General features: G+C 45.5%; 5 protein-coding genes across 6 annotated transcripts in view; 1 reads left to right on the top strand and 4 right to left on the bottom strand.

Annotated features, from left to right (window-relative positions):
* Window positions 1–5754, bottom strand: part of tyw1 (tRNA-yW synthesizing protein 1 homolog (S. cerevisiae)) — a 38368-nt gene extending 32614 nt beyond the window's left edge. The window contains exons 1-3 of one of the 2 annotated variants that reach the window (XM_015950728.3): window positions 5675–5754; window positions 4737–4861; window positions 1108–1215 (exon numbers count right to left, since the gene is read on the bottom strand). Coding sequence is in view for 1 of the 2 variants with exons in the window: in XM_015950727.3 (XP_015806213.1) it covers window positions 1108–1215; window positions 4737–4861; window positions 5013–5076 (297 nt within the window). In the remaining variant the exon portion in view is untranslated. Of the gene's footprint in view, window positions 1–1107; window positions 1216–4736; window positions 4862–5012; window positions 5329–5674 lie in introns of those variants that run through there. The other variant, XM_015950727.3, reaches the window with a different exon arrangement.
* Window positions 5755–5977: 223 nt separating this feature from the next.
* Window positions 5978–10301, top strand: sbds (SBDS ribosome maturation factor). The gene is made up of 5 exons (XM_015950731.3): window positions 5978–6230; window positions 6387–6516; window positions 6591–6791; window positions 9296–9460; window positions 9549–10301. The coding sequence occupies exons 1-5, from the start codon at window positions 6103–6105 to the stop codon at window positions 9672–9674; spliced, it is 750 nt and encodes a 249-aa protein (XP_015806217.1). The 5' UTR covers window positions 5978–6102; the 3' UTR covers window positions 9675–10301.
* LOC107379809 (claudin-4) lies at window positions 10042–11629 on the bottom strand. Its single transcript, XM_070543699.1, has one exon. The coding sequence runs from the start codon at window positions 11162–11164 to the stop codon at window positions 10499–10501; it is 666 nt and encodes a 221-aa protein (XP_070399800.1). The 5' UTR covers window positions 11165–11629; the 3' UTR covers window positions 10042–10498.
* A 652-nt stretch (window positions 11630–12281) lies between these two features.
* The window catches only part of LOC139062550 (claudin-4-like), a 19525-nt gene continuing 12584 nt past the window's right edge, over window positions 12282–19222 (bottom strand). The window contains exon 2 of the mRNA XM_070543698.1: window positions 12282–12944. Coding sequence (XP_070399799.1) covers window positions 12282–12917 — 636 coding nt within the window. The 5' untranslated portion in view covers window positions 12918–12944. The remainder of the gene's footprint in view (window positions 12945–19222) is intronic.
* Window positions 18851–19222, bottom strand: part of LOC107379811 (claudin-4) — a 1109-nt gene continuing 737 nt past the window's right edge. Inside the window, exon 1 of the mRNA XM_015950734.3 lies at window positions 18851–19222. This exon is cut by the window's right edge and continues 737 nt beyond it. The gene's annotated coding sequence lies outside the window, so the exon portion shown is untranslated.

The raw sequence follows: 19222 nt of genomic DNA, 5'->3' as shown, positions 1-19222 counted from the left end.
GTCCCGTTTACACACGCAGCTCTGTGGCTCATCTGAATTTCCTTCAGAGACACAGGGATGGTTATACCATGAGACACCCACTCCCTTTTGCTCGGAGCGCCGTTATTGTCACGATGGAGAGAAAACACAACAGAGAAGTAGAGAAACTATGAGGTGTAAAAAACAGCTTTTTAGGAAAATGTCTGTGAGAATGAGGAGAGCGGGAGGTCTGAGTTATATCCTACAACAGAACTGTTTGGATCACCACACCATATCTGTTTTAATGCCACTTTATTGGTAGTTTTGGAATTCGTTGTACATATCAAAGCAATTTGGGCCATTTTAATCATACTAATTAATAACTGTAACACATAACATAGTATTTGTTATTTTCCTCCCTTTTAGTCCTATATATATATATATATATATATATATATATATATATATATATATATATATATCTTTTAGATGCTATGGGGGAAAATGAACGCCAATGTGACGTGATGATGTCATCAATATGTAAATTAGCACGTGCCGTCACCTGGCGACATCTAGCGATTTTGGGGGGAACTTCAGCTTCTTTCAGTCAACAACAGTTGGCAACACTGGTAGCAAGTGAGCGTCCACGCTGTGGGATCAGTGAAGTCAGTTCTACTCTGTTCTGATGTGGGTTAGCTTAGCTATCTAGCATTTGGAGATAACACAATAACAGACAACTTAACATTTCTTTACTTGTATTTCTGATATAAAACACTACGACTACGAGCTTTCTGCGCTGACGTTCAGACTGTAATGCTTTGTGACAACGTCCAGGTACTTTTTCCATCGACTTCTGTGAAATTAAAAGCTTTGAGGAGTTTTAAAGTGGCAGCAACACTTTTTAACCTTAGCTGCACTCAAACTAGCCGTAACTAAAATTAATTTATTAATTAGCCGTAATTAAAATAACAATTTAAAGTCGAAATCATTTAAAACTCATAGTTGCTTTACGACGATAAGGTTGCTCTCTTTGATTCTAGCATTTGGTCATAAACCCAGACATCCACCATCAGTTAGGATCCTGAAAATGATTTCTACTACAGTCCAGCATGTTTTACCTTCATTAGTCTGAAATAATCACTCATGTACCTTTGCTGTCCCCGTCTGTGAGCCGAAGAAAACTTTAACTCCCGACACGTGAACCTCTGGGTCTCTGTTGGAGGTGCAGCTTGGACCTGCAGAGTCTGTGTGTTTCTCCTACAACAAAGCAGAGACTTAAAGGTAAATAATGATAGTCATTACAAAATACTTAAAGAGTAAGTCACCCCCTACCAGAGTCTTACTCCACTGCCACTTCAAGTCTGAAAAATGCAACAGATGCTGTTGCCTAGCAGACCGAGAGAGCAGAGCCGCTAACAAACACACACACACACACAGGCTCACAATGACATTGTGACATCATAATGTACCAGCTAACTTCATCGTGTACCTCTTAGCCAATAGGGATGGCAGTTTTATATTCAAATGCAGAGCAGAGTTTTTCCCTGATGAGGGCACAACACTGACGGTTTAAAGCAGAATATTTAAATTTTAACTAATTATTGACACTACGTGTCGGCCGCACAGTTAGACTTGTTTATATTATATTATATATATACATATATTATAGACTCGTTTATATTATATTATATATATATATACATATATTATAGACTCGTTTATATTATATTATATTATATATATACATATATTATAGACTCGTTTATATTATATTATATATATACATATATTATAGACTCGTTTATATTATATTATATATATACATATATTATAGACTCGTTTATATTATATTATATATATACATATATTATAGACTCGTTTATATTATATTATAGATACATATATTATAGACTCGTTTATATTATATTATATATACATATATTATAGACTCGTTTATATTATATTATATATATATACATATATTATAGACTTGTTTATACAGTTTATCAGCAAAAAAAGTTGATTTGGGGGTGACTTGCTCTTTAAAAGCCACTTTGACTAATTCAATTCAAAAATACTTTATTAATCCCAGAGGGAAACTGATTGCTGTAGTAGCTCAGAATAATAATAATAATCAAGTCATCAAAGAGGTGTTGTATATTACAATGGCTGTTGGCAGGAAGGATCTCCAGTAGCGGTCAGTGTTGCAGCCAAACTGAAGAAGCCTCTGACTGAAGACACTCTTCCGTTGTCGGACAGTCTTGTGAAGAGAATGCTCAGGGTTGTCCATCATTGTCTTGATTCTCTGGAGAATCCTTCTTTGCATCATCTCCTCCAGCGGTTCCACAGTCGTCCCCAGAACAGAACCAGCCTTTGTTATTAGGCTGTTGAGCCTTTTCAGGTCCCTGCTTCTGATGCTGCTACCCCAACAGACGATGGCTGAAGAGATTACACTCTCAACAACAGACTTGTAGAAGATCTGCAGCATCTTGCTACAGACATTGAAGGACCTAAGCGTCCTCAAGAAGTGCAGTCTGCTGTGTCCCTTCTTGTAAACGGCTTTGCTGTTCTTTCTCCAGTCCAGTCTGTTGTCCAGGTGAACTCCAAGGTATTTGTATTCCTCAACCACCTCCACTTCTTCTCCCATGATTGAAACAGCGTTTGACTCCACCCTGTTTCTTCTGAAGTCTAAAATCATCTCCTTTGTTTTGTTCACGTTCAAGGTCAGATGATTGTTTCCACACCATGCCACAAAGTGCTCCACCAGCTCTCTGTACTCAGCTTCCTGTCCATCTCTGATACACCCGACAACTGCAGAGTCATCTGAGTATTTCTGTAGATGACAGGTCTCTGATTTGTACTGGAAGTCTGAGGTGTACAGGGTGAAAAGGAATGGTGAGAGTACAGTCCCCTGTGGTGCTCCAATGTTACTGATCGCCTGGTTTGATGTGCAGTTCTTCAGCCTCACAAACTGTGGTCTGTTTGTCAGCTAGTCTTTAATCCAGGTGATAGTTGAGGCCCCCACCTGTGTCTTCTGGAGTTTCTGGCAAAGTACATCAGGCTGGATTGTGTTAAATGCACTGGAGAAATCAAAGAACATGACCCTGACAGTGCTGCCTGCTTTGTCCAGATGACAGTGGGTTGGTTGAAGCAGCTGGATGATGGCATCTTCAACTCCAACTCCATGGTGATAAGCAAACTGCAGCGGGTCCTGATATGTTCTAGATTGTATATTCATGTGGACCAACAGGAGTCTCTCCAGGACCTTCATGATATGGGATGTCAGGGCAGAACTGGAAACACTTGTGGACCACTTCAAGCCTGTCCTGGAGACCTCTGGTGTCCACGCTGAAAGCATTTCTGACCAGTGGACTGCCCTCAAGTCGCTCGTGTATCGAGAGCCTGGGTCCCTGCTGAAGATGTCATGGATCGCTGTAAACAGACGCTTTCAGCATTCCTGCCCTGATTTGCTGGCAGTGATCGACCTGGTGCTGTCCCTCCCTCCGTCAAATGCTGAGTGTGAAAGAGGCTTTAGCACCATGAAGCAAGTTAAAAATGACTGGAGGTCCAATATGAGCCCTGACACACTTTCAGATATTCTCATGGTGCAGCTGTGTTCTCCAGAGATCAAGGACTATGACCCAAATGAGGCTGTAATGCTTTGGCACAAAGACGGAGTCAGAAGCAGGAGGCCAGACTTCATGGACAGAGAAAACAAGGAGTCTGACTAGATTTCAATGAAAGAGTTCATAAAAACGTCTCTAAAAATAAATAAATAGTAAAATGACAAGAGAGTTGTTTTTCTTATTAAGTGATGTTTTAATTATTTTGTCACTCTGTTTGGAATCAGCATAATATAGAATAACATGCTTTAGGTAGATCTAAATCATTTGGAAATTTGGCCGGTAAAAAATATTCTTGGCCGGTACATTTTCATCATCTACCGGCCAACTTGGCCGGTGAGTCAAAAATGTTATTTCGGACCCTGCCTGGATGGCACCATCTGTTGTTGACAAGCAGTGCCACTCCACCTCCTTTTCTTTCCCCGCTCCTCTTCAGACCTCGGTCTGCTCGTAAAGTCAGGAATCCTGGCAGAGAGACGCTGGAATCAGGGATATGGTCCTGCAGCCACGTCTCACTGAAACACACAACACTGCACTGCCAAAACTCTGGCTGAGTCCTTGAAAGGGCTTGGAGTTCCTCCATCTTGTTGGCCAGTGATCTCACATTGCTCATTATGATCGATGGAGGAGATGGTTTGAATTTCCTCTTTCTCTGTCTCCGTTTTGCTCCCGCTCTGCACCCACGCTTCTTGCATTTTAGCTCATTTGGGATTTGTGGCTTCAGTTGAGGTGTTATTTCAGCCTTTCCAATGTTAATCAGCTGCTCCCGATTGTAAACAGCTTATTGCCATGGTTACGCATCATAACAAATGCTCAAAAAGTGAAAAAATAGCAGTAAAAATCCTCCAAGCTTCACAGCACCAGAAACAGGAACGTAAAATGTCCCAAAACATACAGTTTTTCTTAAGATGCTAGCAGAAAAAACGACCAAAAAAGGCTAAACTTACATGTAGTTAACAGAGCTACTCCAACATGCAGCCACCCAGAGCAGCGCGAGAACTGAATTATATATAATTATAGAATATAGAATAATATAGTATATAGAATAATAGAGAAGAAGGGAGGAGGAGGATGAAGAAGAAAAAACACCAGAAAGATTAACAGGAAGCTGTGTCGAACTAAAACAGGTGTGAACACAATGAAGCCACATCTCACCTGCTGCGTCACCTTCAGGAGGAACCAGGTCCCAAAAACTAGCGCAGCGGCAGAATAAACGTACAGCCTGTTGGTCCACACCCACAGGAGATAACTCTCACCGGGCCTCGGGGCTTCCTGCTGAGCTGTAGAAAGAAAAACACCACGAGCTGAATCACCAGAGCAGGAGCAGAGACAAGATGTGACTCATGCTAACCCTGAGCAGGTTTTAAACCCCCAACCCGGAGGTTTGGCTAAATCCGTTTTCTGTTCCAGTAAAGGCGCTAATAAACGTACCGTTAGTGTCCGAGGAGGCCGCATGAGCCGTGATATGGGACAGAAATAGGAGTAAACGAAGCATCGCTGCTAAAGCTCAGAGTGATCAAATACTGCTCGTGCCATAGTACGCAGCCATATTGTTTAACCGAACTGAATTCTGGGATGTGTAGTCTTTGGATGGTTTGTCGGAAAACAAACAAAACCCCGAAACAAACATCAAATGGTGACTTAAATGCAGAAGCAAAATCGTAAAAAACATCAACAGCGACTTGACTTTCTACTCCTACTATTTATATTTGTTTTATCCAACTGTGCGTAGAAAACTTTATAGTTTTACTTTGAAAGCGGATGGAGGCGCTTATCCTTTCAGAAACTTTATTGAACATTTTGAGACGCCGAAGTCACGTTGATGCAGTCTGCTGGTTTTCTTACATAGCAAACTTTAAACTGACTAGTGAACTGAACTCAGAGCACTGATTAGTAGGTTCAACTGGAATGTTTGCTTTGTAAAGCTCCTTGTGAACACTTGCGATTAACCTTGCAATGATCAACTTTATGATTAAAATAACTGCTTTGTTGCTCTCGTGGACACCTAAAATAAATATCTAAATATTTTAGGTGAAAACCTCCAGATTGTCTGAAACATTCTACGTCACAGTTTGTTTTATGCTGGTACTTACAGGAATGTAGTGTTCGTGTTATATCATTTTAACCCCTGATGACCATTGTACGAAACTGCGTCATAACAATTAACCCCACTGATGCTAGCACTAGCTAGAACCTCCTGTGTTGATTTTCAAAATAAAGGTAAGCAGTTTTCATTTTTGCTCGAAATGTATTTTAAAAAATAATAAAGTGTTTCAAAACCCTTTCAATCACTGTATTTTATACATTCAGATGCTAATTCCAAACACACAATCATCAGTGACTATTTGGCTCGGCTGAAATGCACTCCGATGCTTTTAGGCAGCGGAACCGTTGTTTGCACTTCCGTGTTTCTCACCGAGAGCGCACTTTGAGTGAGCACACACCAGCGGTGTGTTGGTACCGTTTTGTTTTGATTTCGGATGCGTTTTGGACACGTTTTCGTGCCTTCTAAAACACAATAATGTCTATATTTACCCCCACAAACCAAATCCGGCTGACTAACGTGGCGGTGGTACGGATGAAAAAGGGCGGGAAGCGTTTTGAGATCGCTTGTTACAAGAATAAAGTCGTGAGCTGGAGATCTGGAGCGTGAGTAACTTTAATAAAAAGCTACGTTCAATGCTCCAAACGCATCAAAAGGATGGATTTAACTAAGTTTACAACACTTGTTTATCAGTTCAAACGTCGCGCTGAGTTCGCTGTATCTGCAGAGGTAAAAACGTGTTTGTTTTTGTTTTCCTTCAGAGAAAAAGATCTGGATGAGGTTCTGCAGACACATTCTGTTTTTGTTAATGTGTCTAAAGGCCAGACGGCCAAGAAGGACGATTTAATTAAAGCTTTTGGGACTGAGGATCAGACAGAAATCTGTAAACAGGTTTGTCTTCTTCTGGATTATGTCACTAAATATCTAGTGGGGGTTGTTTACCTGACGTTTGTTTTTCGGCTCAGATTTTGGCCAAAGGGGAGCTCCAGGTGTCAGACAAAGAGAGGCAGACCCAGCTGGAGACGATGTTCAGAGACATCGCAACAATCGTGGCAGAGAAGTGTGTTAACCCTGACACCAAGAGGCCTTACACCGTCAGCCTGATCGAGCGAGCCATGAAGGACATCCACTACTCTGTCAAGACCACCAAGAGCACCAAGCAGCAGGTGAGACGCGCCGGGAGCTTCATGCAGCCCCAAATCAGAAAACATCAGGAGACGAGAGGAAATATCCGTAGGAAAGCTTCGTATTTCAGGTCTCCAACACATCCCTACAGACCTTGTTTCCTCTTCTAATGTCCTGACTTTGTCTCAAAGGCAGCAGGTGTTGCGGTAAAATCTGTCCCCCGTAGACACGGCTGGTTTTTAAAAACATGTTTTAATAGTGTTGACTCTAAATTGTCCCAGTTGAATCATTTAGGGTTGTGGTTGCGGAAACAGAAAATGTTTTTAATCACTTTAAAAAAGTAAATCTAAGAAAAAATCTAATCTCCTGGATTATTTAAACTGGAGGGTGATGACTCACGCTGGTTCGTGTTTTCTGAACCTGGGAGGACTTTGGTGTTAAAAATATCAAATGAAACTAGATGAACTATTTCTTGCAGGAATGCTGTTTGAATGCTGTTTACTTGGTTACCGTGACTACGGTGCCTCAAAGATTAAATTCCTATAGTTGTCACACATCGTGTGGTGTGAAGAAATTAATCTCTGCATGCGACCCATCCATGTGGGGAGCGGCCGCTGCAGCGGTGGCTACGCTCAGGAACTAGTTGGTGGTTTAACCCCCAACCCCTTAAGCCACCGTGGTCGGACTCATCTCAACAGGGGATGAGTCGGACTACAGAGATTCAGTTCAATTCAAAAATACGTTATTAATCCCAGAGGGAACCTGATTGCTGTAGTAGCTCAGAATAATAATAATAATCAAGTAAAAGAGGTGTTGTATATTACAACGGCTGTTGGCAGGAAGGATCTCCAGTAGCGGTCAGCGTTGCAGCCAAACTGAAGAAGCCTCTGACTGAAGACACTCTTCCGTTGTCGGACAGTCTTGTGAAGAGAACGCTCAGGGTTGTCCATCATGTTCTTGATTCTCTGGAGAATCCTTCTTTGCATTATCTCCTCCAGCGGTTCCGAAACTGCCGAAACTCTGGCTGAGTCCTTGAAAGGGCTTGGAGTTCCTCCATCTTGTTGGCCAGTGATCTCACATCGCCCGTTATGATCGATGGAGGAGATGGTTTGAATTTCCTCTTTCTCTTTCTCCATTTTGCTCCCGCTCTGCACCCACGCTTCTTGCGTTTTAGCTCATTTGGGATTTGTGGCTTCAGTTGAGGTATTATTTCAGCCTTTCCCATGTTAATCAGCTGCTCCCGATTGTAAACAGCTTGTTGCCATGGTTACGCATCATAACAAACGCTCAAAAAGTGAAAAAAGCTAAAGAATAGCAGTAAAAATCCTCCAAGCTTCACAGCACCAGAAACAGAAAAGTAAAATGTCCAAAAAATACAGTTCTTCTTGAGAAACTAGAAGAAAAAATGTCCAAGAAAAGGCAAAACTTACATGTAGTTAACAGAGCTACTCCAACATGCAGCCGCCCAGAGCAGCGCAGTTCTGGAAAGGATGAGGTCAACAGAGCGGCCACGTTGTGTTTAGTAAACAACCTCCAGCTGAACACCACAAAAACCAAAGAACTTATCCTGGATTTCAGGAAGGGTAGAGCAGACCCGCCCCCACTTTACTTCGTGGGGACTGTGTGGAGAGGGAGGGTACACTGCTCCATGATGTTTGGGCGTGCAGATCTCTGGTGGTCTCTCCTGGACTGCAGATACCACGGTGGTGGTATAATAGGCTCAGCAACGTCTCACTTCCTGAGAGTGCTCGGGAGGAACGATCTAGAGGAGAGGCTGCTGATCACACAGACAGCGTCCTAGCGTAAGGCATCCCAGGTGCTGCAGCAGCAGAGGGTCATCAGCACAGCCCAGAAGATCACTGGCTGCTCCCTGCCCAGCCTGGAGGACATCGCCAACTCTCGTTACGTCAGCAGAGCAGGCGACATCACCGAGGACCACTCTCGCCCCATTAACCAGCTGCGTGCAGCTACAGGTCACGTAAAACCAGGACAAAGAGATTCAGGGATAGCTTCTTTCCCAGAGCGCTCACCGTAGTAAACAACAACAAAACCAGATGGTCCTGTCAACCCCGACCACACATGTACTGATCACGTGCATTAACATAATACGTGTTCTTTGAGTTTACTCAACATGCTAACATTCAGCACCGAGCCCGACTGATGCTGCTACTCTGTGTGTGTATTTGTACATATACCTGTTGATTTTACGTTTATATTTGTTTTCTTGTATTCTTTTATTATTTGCATCAAAGGGCGTGGCCGTACCTGCACAACGACAATAAGGGCGGTTTTTATTCTATTCTATTAAAGAAAACACATGAAAATTCGTAGCCGACGCGTCCTGAACGAGCCGAGCCTTCAGACCTCCTTTGTGGCAGTTGCTGAAAACCAGCAGATGACGACGTGCGGTGAAACGTGTGGAAGAATCTTGAGTTAATAATATTAATAATGAAGAGAAACGGGAATGTTTACATCCAAACTGAAGGACTTTCCTCTGGTTTCCCGATAAAACGGGTGACTTGCTAACCAGCTGCGGGGTTTGCAGGCTCTGGAAGTGATCCGGCAGCTGAAGGAGACCATGCAGATCCAGAGGGCCCACATGAGGCTGCGGCTGGTGCTGCCGGCCAAAGAGGCCAAGAGGCTGAAGGAGAAGCTCAAACCTCTCCTGCAGGTGGTGGAGAGCGAGGACTTCGACGAAGAGCTGGAAATGGTGGGTTCCTCTTTAGATCGCAGCTGAATAGGAGCCGTCTCCACTTTTTTTCTGTGAAATCCCGACTCTGACCCTCCTCTCACCTCAGGTGTGTCTGGTGGATCCCGGCTGCTACAGGGAGATCGATGAGCTGATCCGCTGTGAGACAAAGGGTTGCGGCTCTCTGGAGGTCCTCAGCCTGAAGGACGTCGAGGAGGGAGACGAGAAGCTCTGAAACCTCTGGACTCTTGACCTTCTGCACACTAACACGTTTACTCCTAAAGCAGACGTTTCTGGTGCCATCCTCGCGGCTTTCATCCGTTCTTGCTGCAGCCGTGAGTGACGAGAGCAGGATTAGAGGAGGCCGGTAGATAACTCTGACCCGAAGTCTTTTATTTACTTACATTACTTTTGTGTCTCCATCTGCTCTTGTGGCCAAATTCAGCATGGTGATTACTTCTGAGTTAAAAATGAGCCTTTTTTGTGTCTAATAAACACAGATCTGCACAAGTCGAATGGACAGAACATTAAAGCTAACACGTCCAACAAAAGAGGCTTACTGTTGGTGTTTCTCTGGTGCTCAGGAAGAAAAAACAACCGCAGACAAAACGTGGATTTATTAGCAAAGAGTCACAAAACTACAGAGTCCTGAAGAAAAGAAGCTTTTGGTGAAAACGTGTCAGAAAGTGAAAGCAGAACGAGTGTTTTATGGCTCCTGGTGTTAAACACGCGTGATGATGGACGAGTGTGTGTTCTGACAGACGTCGTTTATGTTTACATTTTAGGAATCGTGAGGAAAAAATGTTCGATTCAAAGTTTAAACATTTCTGTGTGAATAAAAAATCCAGAGTGGAGAAACAAAGCAGACGTTTCGTGTCTGAGGATCCCGTCTGACGGGTTTCACACCCGTTTCGTCGCCGCTTCCTCCTTTAAGTGCAGAGCCTGAGCAGCGGCTGGTTCCAGGGGTCACGAGGTCGTGTTACAGACAGACTTCCAGACATTCCCGTTGTCAGTCAGGATGAAATGACCAGACGTACGTGGAGGGCTTTCCACGTGGGGTCAGATGGGGTCAGACCTGCGTTCGTACTGGCTGTGTGTGAAGGTAGTTCTGTTGATCCGGCCCAGCGGGTGACTCTCTTCATCCTCTGCGGTTCTGTTGTCCTGCTGCTCCGCCTGCTCCCCAGCGGTGGGACACCTGGTGGTGAGAAACACTCCACCGGCCAGCATCAGGGCCAAGGAGATCCATCCCAGGTACAGAGCTGGTCCCCAGGCTCTCCTCATCAGGATGCCGCCCTCTAGTGGCTGGCTGGTGTGGTGACACGTCCAGGCTGTGGGAACCAGCAGCAGGATTCCTGCCACAACAAACAAACTACCAGAAAAGACTTTGATCTGACCTCGCCTCGGGAACCACACCATCCCCACTCCTCCGATCACGGCTGCAAACCCCCCCGCTCCGATGGCCGCCGCGATGAGGGCTCTCCATGTGCGGAAGCTCCCAGACAGGTACATGAGGGACTGGTAGAAGGAGCAGTGCAGGCTGCCATCGTGGGCCAAATCCCAGTGATCCCATTCCAGCCACACCCCATCCCAGTAGGCAGGCAGAGTCGCGGTGATGTTGTCCGTAGAGCCGCTCACCGTCCACAGGGCCAGGCAGCGCGTCAGTATGGCAGCCAGCCACCCCGTCAGGGCCACAGCAAAGCCAGCGAGCTCCAGCAGCCTCCTCATGCCTCGTCCTCCTCCCCAGTGCAGACCCGGCTCCCAAACCAGGAACCGCTGGCAGGAGAGGCCGGCGGGGCGGGGCGTTGGTTTAAAGCTCACACGTGAGGCAGCAGCAGTGTCGTTTGCATGCCCGTTCAACCAGTTCTGTGGTATTCCTGAACAGAAGGCTCTGGCTGCAGCTGCAGCTGGGTGGCGGAGGGAAGTCCCTCGGTTCGCTCCGCCGTGGTTCCAAAACAATCCTCGGATTCTGCTCCAGCGGGAAAACAAAGCTTCCTCTGTGCTCTCCTCCTTCAGCTGCACTGATCTGACCCAAAACCACACACACACACACACGTTAGTTATTGCTCAGAACCGGTCTGGAAAGTCAGCCGGCCCGATTCCAGACACAAGTTCTTACTGGTGCCGGTTCGTCTGATCTCCAGACGACGGGATGAGTCTCGTGAGGAGCTGCTGGGCTGAGACGGGCTGCAGGAACAGAACCACGTCACACACGTGCAGGATTCAGCTTTTATTTGAGCAGAACAAACGCTACAGACAACGAGCCGGAAACAAACCGCTTCAAACGGGACTAGAGTAACTCTCCAAGTCAGTAAACGTTCACCAGGTTCAAAACGTGTCGTCAGACGTTCTTTATGAAGTTGAGTCTGGCGTTTAAAACCTCGTTAAGAGTTAAACAAGCAGAGGTGAGTTCCTGCAACGCGTCGGTGTGTTTTTAGTCCAACCTGACCTTCCTCCTCCTGAACGGCCTTTGTTTGGAGAAATAAAGCTGACATCTTTTTGGACTGATATGCTAATGGCTAGGCTCAGTGTGTCACTATCTTCTTTAAAGAGCAAGTCACCCCCTACCAGAGTATTACTCCACTCCCACTTCCTGTTTACTTGCTTTGATTCCTCTTGAACTAAAAAAGTGCTGAACTGAGATCCTGCTGACTGATCAGAACGACTCCACACAACCACACTCTAAAGGACTTCTCATCCCGGGATCATCCCTAAGATCGTTTGGGGCTTAGGAAAAGGCCTGGGATTGTTTAATGATGGAAAACTGAAATGTATAAATAAAACTTATTGAGATGAACTAGTAGAGCTCTAGCACAGCCTTCCTGCAACGTGGTCATCTCTGATGTCACACATAGTTCTTGATGGCATAGCTGCTTTGTGGGGGGGTCTTGGCTCGTGTGTACCCACTGGAGGGGAATCTGGACCCCTGCGGGGGGCAGCTCAGACACAGCATGACCCCTCCACAAAACAGCAGCCCAGACGTTACAAAGCCAATGTAAATCGCTGCTCCCAGCTCTCTCTTCAGCACCTCGGGGACTCGGGGGTTGTGAAAATCCCTGATGATGTTGTTGGCGGTCCAAGAAACCGCGACTATGGTGGTGAGGGCTGCTAAACAGAAGATGGCCCCTGACCCCAGCACCACCCGCGCTTTGATCCGAGGGTGTCTCAGGCAGTTGGTGCAACGGGCTCCCAGCAGGAAGATGAGGAATCCCAGACATCCCAGAAACAGACTGATGCAGATAAGTCCTCGAGCAGCCTGGAGGTCCGGCGACAGGTCCATCAGAGCGTCGTAGAGCTTACACTGCATCTGACCAGTGTACTCGCTGACACACGTCATCCACAAACCCTCCCAGAACACCTGCATGACCACCAGATGGGTGCCGATGAATGCGGTGACCTTCCACATAGGCAGACCGCAGATAAGCATGGAGCCGGCGACGCCCATCATGGACAGGGTGATGCCCAGCACCTGCAGAGCCATGGGAGACGGGGAGGACGTCCACGCCGCCTGAAACACAAACATCAGCTGTGTGACTTATCTTCAAACCAAGCCCCCACAATGCGGGTGAAAATTTGAAGCAAACGCGGAAGTGAAATAAATTGCAGTTCCACCCTCATCCACTAGGGGCTGGTGTCAGAAGCGAGCAAATCCTCATTGACTCCCATGTTAAAAAATACCAATTTCACAGCAGAAATAAACATGTTTACAGCCTGGTACCAGAACATGTTTTAGGTTTAAATGATCTAGTTTACACTCATGACAACTCTGAGGGGGGTGAATGTTTTTCTCACTCTTCTGTTTAGGTGTATTAAAAGCCTAAAATTCTGTATAATTAATGAGCATCAGACCCACGTGACCACAGAGCTAGCTCCGGGAAAGGCCTCAGTAGAGCCTCGGTCTGGCCTGGAGACTGTTCCGGGATTTTGAGTCTCTGTGTGTGTGTATTCTTTTTTGGATATTATTTGTACAATTGTTGGACAAAATGACTTGCTGTGGCATTAATTGCACTAATAGAGCGTCCAAGGAGTCTCCACTTCATTTTTTTCGGTAAGTAAAATTATATTTATGTATTTTAGGTCACTGCCGAGCTGAGCTTAGATTTTAACATGTACTGTTTAACCATGACATTTAAATGTAATAGGGTAAAACCCAGTGCATTTAACATAAAGCTGCACTTTAGAAAATGGGTTGAAATATAACATGTTGGTGGAGCTGGGTTCCCACTATCGGCTTGTGGAGCTCTCGGGAGACCTCTGTGTTCCACCCGGTTTTACCCAGCGGTCAGCCCGGCGTATCTCTGACTCAGAAGCTCTGGTGTTGTGCACAGTTAACTCCGGTTGTAGCTAGGTTGCTACCTCCGTTAGCTTAGCTCCCACCTCCGCGTTAGCTTTGGGTTAGCTTGTAGCTAGTTCGACCGGGTGTCGTCAGTTGATCCCAGCCTTACAGCCCCACCCTCAGCTCCACCTCTCTTCCCTTTTGTGGAATTATCTGGGCTTGACGGAACCTGTAACACGGTCAATATGGCGGTGGTGGCCACCTCCCATTTAGCCTCAAAAACGTGTTATTGGAGCCTACGGAAACCCATTCTTTAATATTTATACGTCGATGCTTCAAACTCATGAAGCTGACTGAACACGAGCCACATGGCTACGATTAGCTGTGGCGGCCATCTTTAATCAGATTGACTCCCGTTGTATGTGCTGTAGACGCTAGCCCAACGATGACTTGGCAAATCAGCTTTATTTGTGTAGTGCCTTCATTCACGTCTTTTCCATTAGCAAGAACAGCACAAGCTTTGAAGCTAAGCTAACAGCACAACTAAAATACACTAATTAACTTGGATCTAATGAAATAAAACACTATTTAGATTTAAGAAGGAGAAAAAGAAAGAAAGTGAAAGGGTGAGCAGTTACAGTGCAGAACATTCATCCAAAGGCTGATGAAAACATGAAGGTTTCTAGAGCTGGGGCCCATCTGAGGTGATGAGGAAGCTGATTCCATCTGTGAGCAGCATAGTAGCTAAAAGCAGCTTCACCTGTTTGGTTCTGACCCGGTTCTACCAGCTGACTGCCCTGCTGGGGGTAAACACCTGAAGGAGACATGTGTTCTGGCGCCACGCCGCTGAGTGATGCATGAGGGATTCTGTAGTTTACTGGTAACCAGGAGTGATGGGAGCTTTACTCAGATCCATCCAGTGGTTCATCAGTTTTGTAACGAACAGTTGCTGAGGACATTCACCTGCAGCGGCCATCTTGGATTACTCTGACGTCAACAGTTAAGCGGTTTTAGATGCTCATGACTTCCTGTCAGTTTTACCCTAACATGTGAGATTTAGTCTGATATCAGACACACAGTCACCCACATCCATCCATCGGGTCGCGGGGCAGCAGCCCAACAGAGGGGCCCAGACTTCCCTCTCCCCGGCCACTTGGGCCAGCTCCTCCGGGAGAATCTGTCCTTCAGCATGTCCCGAGTCTTGCTTTAGGTCTCTTCCCACCTCATCAGGTAGGCATCCAGGAGGTATTCTGACCCATTTCAACTGGCTCCTCTCGATGTGGAGGAGCAGCAGCCTTTCAACTGAGCTTCTCGTCCTTTCTCCATGAGAGGGCCGAGATTTCACGTTCTGACTCGGCTCTCTTCACCACGACAGACCGGTACAACGGCCGCATCGCTGCAGACGCGGCACCAATACGCCTATCGATCTCCTGCTCCATCTTTCCCTCACTCACAAGACCCTGAGTTACTTAAACTCCTCCTCTTGGGGCAGGACCTCATCCCTGACCCGGAGAAGGCATCCTACCCTTTTCCGACTCAAGACCATGGTCTCAGATTTAGAGGAGCTGATTCTCATCCCAGCTGCTTCACACTCGGCTGCAGACCGCTCCAGTGAGAGATCGGGTTCTGATGAAGCCAACAGGACCACATCTGCAAGAAGCAGAGACCTGATCGTCAGGCCACCTCGACACCTTGGCTGCTCCTAGACATCCTGTCCATAAGAGCTACGAGCAGGATCGGTGGCAAAGGGCAGCCTTGGCGGAGTCCAACTTACTGCCGGCAACGTGGACCAAGCTCTGACTCCGGTCATACGGCGACCGCGTCAGAGGGCCTGGTACTCGTCATTCATCATACTTCAGGATGAAAAATACTAACAGAACTAAATCACCAGATTTATGTTTAAAACTGTTGGGAATGAGACACTTTTTAATGCGTGATTTATTTAGAACATCCAGACCTTTTAGGGGTTTTCAGTAACTGATTGCTTTAATAAATCACTGTAAACTAAACCAACCAAACAGAAAACATCTTCTTGTCCTTGAAGAACAGATGTGCGAGCAGCTTCCAGCTGTGTCCATCGAGGTCCAACAGCTGGAAGCCTGAGCAGATTTCAGCCAGACTCGGGTTTTTAAAAAGGCTCAGCTCATCGGCTGGTTTTAGTCGTGCGGCCACCAGAGGGCAGTGTGACAGAACTGTTGGTTAGGATGAGAATCTGAAGAAGTTAGAGAAAAATTTCTCTTCTAATCTAGTTTCAGATCAGCTGTGGCAGGATTTTTGGTTTTCACGTTTCCACCTGCACGGGAACCTGTTGGGAAAGTTCGTGTTGAACAAATCAGTTCAGAGATTTTAAAATGAACTCGTTCAGCTCGTAGTTCACCGTTCCAAAGAGAACTAGTTCACGTTCTGTTTTCCACATGCTGCAGCCAGGGGCGAACCCATCGTCTCAGAAGTGAGGAGGACCGTGACGAAGCGTTTCATCAGTGTTAACAGTGGTCCGGAGACAGTTATTAATATAATTTCTATTAATAAGATGACTGGTGCACAACCTGCTCAGCAGGAACGAATGAGAAAGTGTGAATATTAGCGGGCTGCATGGTCTCTGCCCTGACTATAAAAATAAAGCTAAATAATGTTTAGAAATAAGAATAATTGTGAAAGAACAGTGAACCCTGTCCTGATGCCTGTCCTGACCCTCCACGTCCCTGCTGCTGTCCTCCGTCTCACCTCCTCCCTGACGCGGCTCTATTGTGGAAACTGGAAAACAAAATGTGTCGCAGCGGAAGAAATTAACCTCAGAGTGATTTTTGTCTCAGCCCCTCTTCTCATCTGCAGACCTTTCAACGACACAATCTATACCTCGAAGGATTCAGGCAGCTCTGAAGGAAAAAGGGGTCAAGAGGACAGTATCTGGTGTGGGTTAATGTAGCCTAGCTTATTCTCTCTCTCTCTCTCTCTCTCTCTCTCTCTCTCTCTCTCTCTCTCTCTCTCTCTCTCTCTCTCTCTCTCTCTCTCTCTCTCTCTCTCTCTCTCTCTCTCTCTCTCTCTCTCTCTCTCTCTCTCTCTCTCTCTCTCTCTCTCTCTCTCTCTCTCTCTCTCTCTCTCTCTCTCTCTCTCTCTCTCTCTCTCTCTCTCTCTCTCTCTCTCTCTCTCTCTCTTAAAAATCAACATGACAGAAAGTACACAGAAATTAAATTTTGATTTAAAAATGAAAAGAAAGGTACTAAGTTAAAGGGCGAGCGCTCCTCCGTGAGAGCATGGGGGGGGGGAGGGGGGTTCGTGTCAGCGGCGGCCCGCCAGGCTTATCTGCGCTGGAGGAAACCCTGAAGACCAATGCAATAGTCCAGCCTGCTGGAGATGAACACATGAATGTGCTTCTCTAGGTCCGGTCTGGACATGAGACCTCTGAGTCGTGCTGTTTGATGAAGATGATAAAACGCTGATCTGGTTATATATCCAGAGTAGGGTTGTCACGGTGTGAAAATGTAACCTCACGGTTATTGTGACCAAAATTACCACGGTTTTCGGTATTATCACAGTATTTTTTTAACGTGCTACATTTTCAGACAACTACATAAACCCTGTATGTCAGGAAAATATTGTCCTCAGTTTGTGTCTAAATTTAGCCTAAAATGTGTTATTTTGTAATTATGTTGTTTATTTGTTTACATTTTTCCCCTTTAGTCTTTAAAATACCAATATTTGCCCATAACTTCTTATTTTTTGTCTGTTTGATGTCATCATTTTAAAAATATGAGACCAGATGATACTCAGTACTCGAGTAGCCTTCTAATCAGATACTTTTTTACCCTTACTTGAGTAATAAACCCTATATCAGGAAAATATCGTCCTCGGTTTGTGTCCTTCCAGTGAGCTTTGCAGATGTGGGAAAATGTCATCAGGCAGTAATCGTTGTTAAATTCATAATTATTCTCGGAGAGAGACCAACTCTTATCTGCCCCTGGGAGCCCCGTAATGCATAGCGTCATTTCAACATGGCGGTGTCCGCGACACGGTTTATATGCAGGTAGCGGCGCTGCGGCTGCTTTATATAGCGACTCGTTGCATTCTCCCTCAACCCAAATCCTCGGATCACGCATTTTAGCTAAAGCGCTAACGTTAGCTTGCCTTGCGTTGACTGTAGAGTTGTGGGTGATGGTCACGCAGATGTGTCATGAGATCTGAAGCGTTGCTGCCTTTCACAGACACTTTTTCTGCTCGTGCTGCAAACAGGATAGCCGTCTTCTATCAACTGTCCCTCGGCATTCTTCACATATCCAAAAGATGCCCGTACTTCCCACTTTGTCTTCTTTGAGGGATAATAAATGTCCTGAGCGCTGCCGTCTCCTCCTTTGGCCATTATTTCAGCTTTAGCTTCAAGAAAGTTTTGGTTGTAAACAACAAAGTGCGCATGTGCCGCCGGCAACTTCAGCAGATGATACGGTGGCTGGTAAGGGTCACCGCGCCTACACCGCAGCCACGGTAATCCACCGAGATAATATAGTTTTAAAAAAACAAGACGGTTATTATTATTGTCAACTTTTTACCGGGGTTTACCGCTACACTGGTTACCGTGACAACCCTAATTCAGATGTTTGTCGTTGTCGGCGTGTTGGATCCGTGCGAGTCTTCTTTGCCTCTGGAGGATCAGAGACATCAGAGACTCTTTTGACCACAGGATGTCATTTTTCTTTCTTACATGTTGCACCTTTAAATATTATGACCATCATATTTTTCATGTTGGTTACAACCCTCATTGCCCAAACACTACAAAAAGTCTCAATAAATTCTAATACTCATAGCTTTCCTTTCTGTGTGTAGACATCGAGGGTTGAACAGGACTCATCTGTTTAATAGCTGCATGCCTGTGCTGCTTACGTTTCTGAGTTTGATTTAAAATAGGATTTCCACGAATGTAACGTGTCTACAGAGACGAATAAAAGGTCCCGTCGGTGGGATTTCTCTGACAAACTGATTTATTTTCCCGGTTTTTTTTATTGGAATATTTTTAATTTTTGACTGAATGAAAATATTTTGTTCCAGTGTTGATTTGAATCTTCCTTCCTGATAAAAACTCCTATCAGGCAGGTTGGGAACTAAAAGTGTTCTCATTTCAAAACTCAGCCTTTAAAGCAGAAACGGTGTTTTTTCTTCTGGATCCTGAGCAGAAAGTTTGACATCAAGTGAACAAATAAATTCCCGTTTCATTTTTCAAACTGCTGAGAGGATCTCTGAGGAACAGGTTGTTCTCTGCCGGACTCCCACGGGCCGGCGGGGCTGTGATCTCCCGAGACACCGCCTTAGATTCCTGGTAGTCCGATAAACCGGTTCTGGCTGGATTAAAACACCTCAGCTGCGATTTTCAAAAGCTGACAAGTTTCTTAACGGACAATAAAAGATGCTTTAATCTTTAGTCGGCTGAAACTTACAAACATTCAAACACAGATGGGATGAAGATCAGATTTAAGGTCTGAACAGTAAAAGGATTCATTCAAAGTGCAGATTTCCTTCGC

Source organism: Nothobranchius furzeri, chromosome 13 (assembly GCF_043380555.1).
Source record: "Nothobranchius furzeri strain GRZ-AD chromosome 13, NfurGRZ-RIMD1, whole genome shotgun sequence".
Taxonomy (NCBI): Eukaryota; Metazoa; Chordata; class Actinopteri; order Cyprinodontiformes; family Nothobranchiidae; genus Nothobranchius; species Nothobranchius furzeri.
The sequence above is the reverse complement of the archived record's forward strand: the minus strand, read 5'-3'. Positions and strand labels throughout refer to the sequence as shown.

Coding starts and splice junctions, on each gene's coding strand:
- sbds (XM_015950731.3), top strand. CDS start 6,103: ATGTCTATATTTACCCCCACAAACCAAATCCGGCTGACTAACGTGGCG. Junction 6,231..6,386: donor GTGAGCTGGAGATCTGGAGC/GTGAGTAACTTT, acceptor GTTTTCCTTCAG/AGAAAAAGATCTGGATGAGG. Junction 9,461..9,548: donor TCGACGAAGAGCTGGAAATG/GTGGGTTCCTCT, acceptor CTCTCACCTCAG/GTGTGTCTGGTGGATCCCGG.
- LOC107379809 (XM_070543699.1), bottom strand. CDS start 11,164: ATGAGGAGGCTGCTGGAGCTCGCTGGCTTTGCTGTGGCCCTGACGGGG.